General features: G+C 39.1%; 1 protein-coding gene across 1 annotated transcript in view; it reads left to right on the top strand.

Moving 5' to 3' along the window:
* The first annotated feature begins 1,140 nt into the window (after window positions 1-1,140).
* The window catches only part of LOC109963047 (protein DBF4 homolog B-like), a 2,509-nt gene continuing 170 nt past the window's right edge, over window positions 1,141-3,479 (top strand). The window contains exons 1-6 of the mRNA XM_020605302.1: window positions 1,141-1,517; window positions 1,953-2,150; window positions 2,449-2,640; window positions 3,005-3,055; window positions 3,179-3,248; window positions 3,455-3,476. Of these exons, the coding sequence (XP_020460958.1) occupies window positions 2,007-2,150; window positions 2,449-2,640; window positions 3,005-3,055; window positions 3,179-3,248; window positions 3,455-3,476 (479 nt within the window). The 5' untranslated portion in view covers window positions 1,141-1,517; window positions 1,953-2,006. The remainder of the gene's footprint in view (window positions 1,518-1,952; window positions 2,151-2,448; window positions 2,641-3,004; window positions 3,056-3,178; window positions 3,249-3,454; window positions 3,477-3,479) is intronic.

The following is a 3,479-nucleotide window of genomic DNA, read 5'->3' on the forward strand; positions in this document are numbered from 1 at the left end:
GTAAGCATGTCTCTTCACTGGTGCCATTTTCGGGGGTCCTTAGACTGGTTTATCGCTGCCAGCGTACGTAGTGTACATATTATGTCCCTGTGTCAGCGGGAAATGGTCCAACAGTCAGTCAAGCGGAGCGCTTACCAAAGTCGCACAACAACATTTTTACAGATTTTGGAACTCACTGCACACATAAGGCACACTGGATTATCAGGCGCACGGCCGATTTTTGAGAAAATTTAAGGCTCTTAGGTGCGCCTTATAGTGCAGAAAATATGGTACTTACCGTGTACAGGGTTGCGTGGAGTGTGGTCACCTGTATTAGCATTAGCATTTGGTCTCCTTAAGGAGTAGCCAATCGAATAACTGCCTCCGCCCTGTTTGCCTTAATTGACAGACAAAGTCATTCTGCTGAAAAGTGGCATTTTGAAATAAATAGGCCACTGGGGAAAGCAACTTCTCTGAGCAACTCGGAAACTGACTTCCCTCCTGTAGCCATACCATCCACAAACTTCGCATCCACCTGTAATGATATTTGTGTCAAGTGTTTTGCTTCAGTTGTCGGAGCTGCAACTACATTTCGAGGTGTATACGAGGCCACCTAGTGCTTTGGAGTATTTATTGCGCCACCAGACTTAAATCGATACCTTAAGTGCTGTTGCTTATGTCTGAGTTAAGGAGTAGCCAATCGCATAACTGCCTCCGCCCTGTTTGCCTTGATTGACAGACAAAGTCATTCTGCTGAAAAGTGGCATTTTGAAATAAATAGGCCACTGGGGAAAAGGGTATTGTGCAATAAAAGCCGACTTTGGAAAAATGACCTTTTGAAATAAAAACGTCTGGATTTAAATAAAAAGGCAGATGTGATAATCGGTATTATTATGAAAAGAATCATTATGAAATAAAATTTCATGATAATGAGCAGATTTTAAAGCAGAATGAAACGTATTTCATAAGAATGAGCTTAATTTGGAAAATGTTTGTGATTATTTCACAATTTCATGGTCAGTTTACATATTTGTCTCTCATTTATTCATATATTTATTTATTTCATAATATCCTATTAACTTATTTAATTTTGAACACTTTGGGGTTCCATACAAAACGGGAAAAGTAAAGTATCAGTTCATTTTTGCTGTCGCAGCATCTGTTGTGGGGCGTTCAGTGCGCTGTCAACACCGTGCGTAAGACTCCAAATTACAAGCAGACAGCGTGGTATCGGCTTGGAGAAACAAGTATGATGGTGCTCGACCTGATAATTTGTAATGAGCATCCCAATAATCCAACTGCGGAATTACCAAAATTCCTATTTGAATCTCTGAAAACAGTCATAGATTTTGGCATTGGCAACGATTAAGAGGTGTGAATCCCTGCGATATATATAAAGCAAGTGAAGGCAGCATTACCGGATGTCACGTTACAGCTCCGCAAGTGTTTTTAAAAAAGCGGCGGTTGCTTCTCGACCACCTTCGGGTGAAACAATAGCAATCTTTCTTTATTGTAGCGTTCCTACACAGAAACATATAGTAAGTAAGGTGTTTTCCCTTAAGATTTCCATTTACAGAACAAGTTTTGTTGCTCAGATGTTGTGTGTTTGAGGAAAGCTAAGCTCGCTAAGGCCAGGTAATGCTAACGAACTAAGCTATAGCTACGTGTGCTAACTAGCACGGTGGCTAAGTTAATAATTGTTGTAAATTGGCAGCAAACTAACAACGAATGCTTTTCTTTCTTCTAAACCGACCTTCGATTGCATTAAACCGGTGATCATTTATTAATGTATTGTTGTTGCACTTCAAGAATTTAAATTCTGAACAAAACAAGCCTATTTACAATAGTGCAGCTGCGGTTTATGTCACGTTAAGGGCTTTCTGGTCTTGTATGTTGTCTTGTTTTTACTCTGTTTTCTGTCAAGTACATTTTGTAGGCTTGACATTGACAGATGTTTTATTCTCTTCTTTGAGTAGGATTCCGGTGTTTTACGGTAAAGCTGTGTGCTCCTTTACTGCATCAAGATCATGCAGCAGCACGCAGAGAAGCTAGACCTTCTGGGCAAACTGTGCCCTGGTGATAAGAAGCTGGAGGGGATGACCTTCTATTTGGATGGTGTAAAGAAACGCCCAACAGCCCTGCTTTTGGAGGCCATATGTCTTCTAGGAGGGGTAAGCTTATGTGAAGGTGACGGTATAGTATGATTGTGAATCCTATAGTACTTTTTGACAGCGTGTTTTAAGATTAAGGCAGTGTAGTAATATTTTTTTGGTCCAGGATCAAAAGATAACAACATACCAAAAGTGTTAGTTGGGATGACAGTATCACAACTAATACTTTCATTTTGGTCTTTTCTATACCTACATAAGTTTACGTTAGATTTTGCACAAACAAATGTAAAGGTCTGATGATGAAAGATGTCTTTCAACAGATACTGATGAACAGATGTGTTTTCTTTTTGTTCTGAAGAGAGTTGAAAGTTTTCTGCACAAGGATGTGAGTTTTGTTGTGACTGGAAGCCAAGAAGGCCAAAAGGAGCAGAAGTGTACAGATATCAATGGAGGGGCAAAGCGAATGAATGAAGAAGCCCAACGTCTTATTAAACAGCGGGAGACCATCCTCAAAAATGACAGACAGCAACCAGTAACTCCTAGACCAATGGTACTGAACATCACTCTCTACAACCTCTCAAGGGTTTATATTCAGGGTATTTTTAAATATCTAAAATGCATTTTTGTTTATATAAATACATATTTAAAATTTCTTGGTGTGCGTTTACAGTTTTGATACTTTCTTGCAGTTTATCATATGTCCCTGCTACAAATTAATATCTTTTTCTAAATATTGTGAATTGGTTATTGATTTTTATGAGAAATGATTATAACAACTCAAAAACAAATACTATTTAAGGAGTTCAACTTTTAATTTAATCCTTTTTCCATCACTAACTCATATGAACAATTATGAATGTTACTACAAAGTATAGGCTGGAGTGACATGGACGGTACTGTATTTGTCTCTACAGGCGTGCGGCAGCCGGGGAAAGGCCCTGCTTGAAAAAGCTATTAGCAACAATGTAAGTGAGTGTAACTGAAATGAAGTTTATCTTGCAGATTTGTGAGTTTTAACTTGTAGTTTGTGGGTATTGGTAGTATAACAAGTTTTATCTTGATGTGATTTTGATGGATCTGCCTTTTAGGAACGACTGCAGGGGAGCAGCGTTCTGGCCAATGCCCGATCGTGGGGAGTGAAGATTTTGTATGTGGATGGTATCCTTTTGACCTGATCACTAAGGAATTACATGATTAACATGCAGTGAACCTCTGCTCACAGCAGGTGGCACCATGGTTGTAGTGCTTCTGTTCTGAGCTGCTTTCTTCCTAGGTGTCTGTTGTGAACTAGCAGAGAAATGACATGTTCTTAATCACAGAACACTGCTTTATACATCTTGTTGTGTTCCTCAATGTAGTATCAGATGTCCTTTTGTATTTGAAAAAGCT

The sequence above is a fragment of the Monopterus albus genome, unplaced genomic scaffold (assembly GCF_001952655.1).
Source record: "Monopterus albus unplaced genomic scaffold, M_albus_1.0 scaffold69.1, whole genome shotgun sequence".
NCBI classification, from domain to species: domain Eukaryota; kingdom Metazoa; phylum Chordata; class Actinopteri; order Synbranchiformes; family Synbranchidae; genus Monopterus; species Monopterus albus.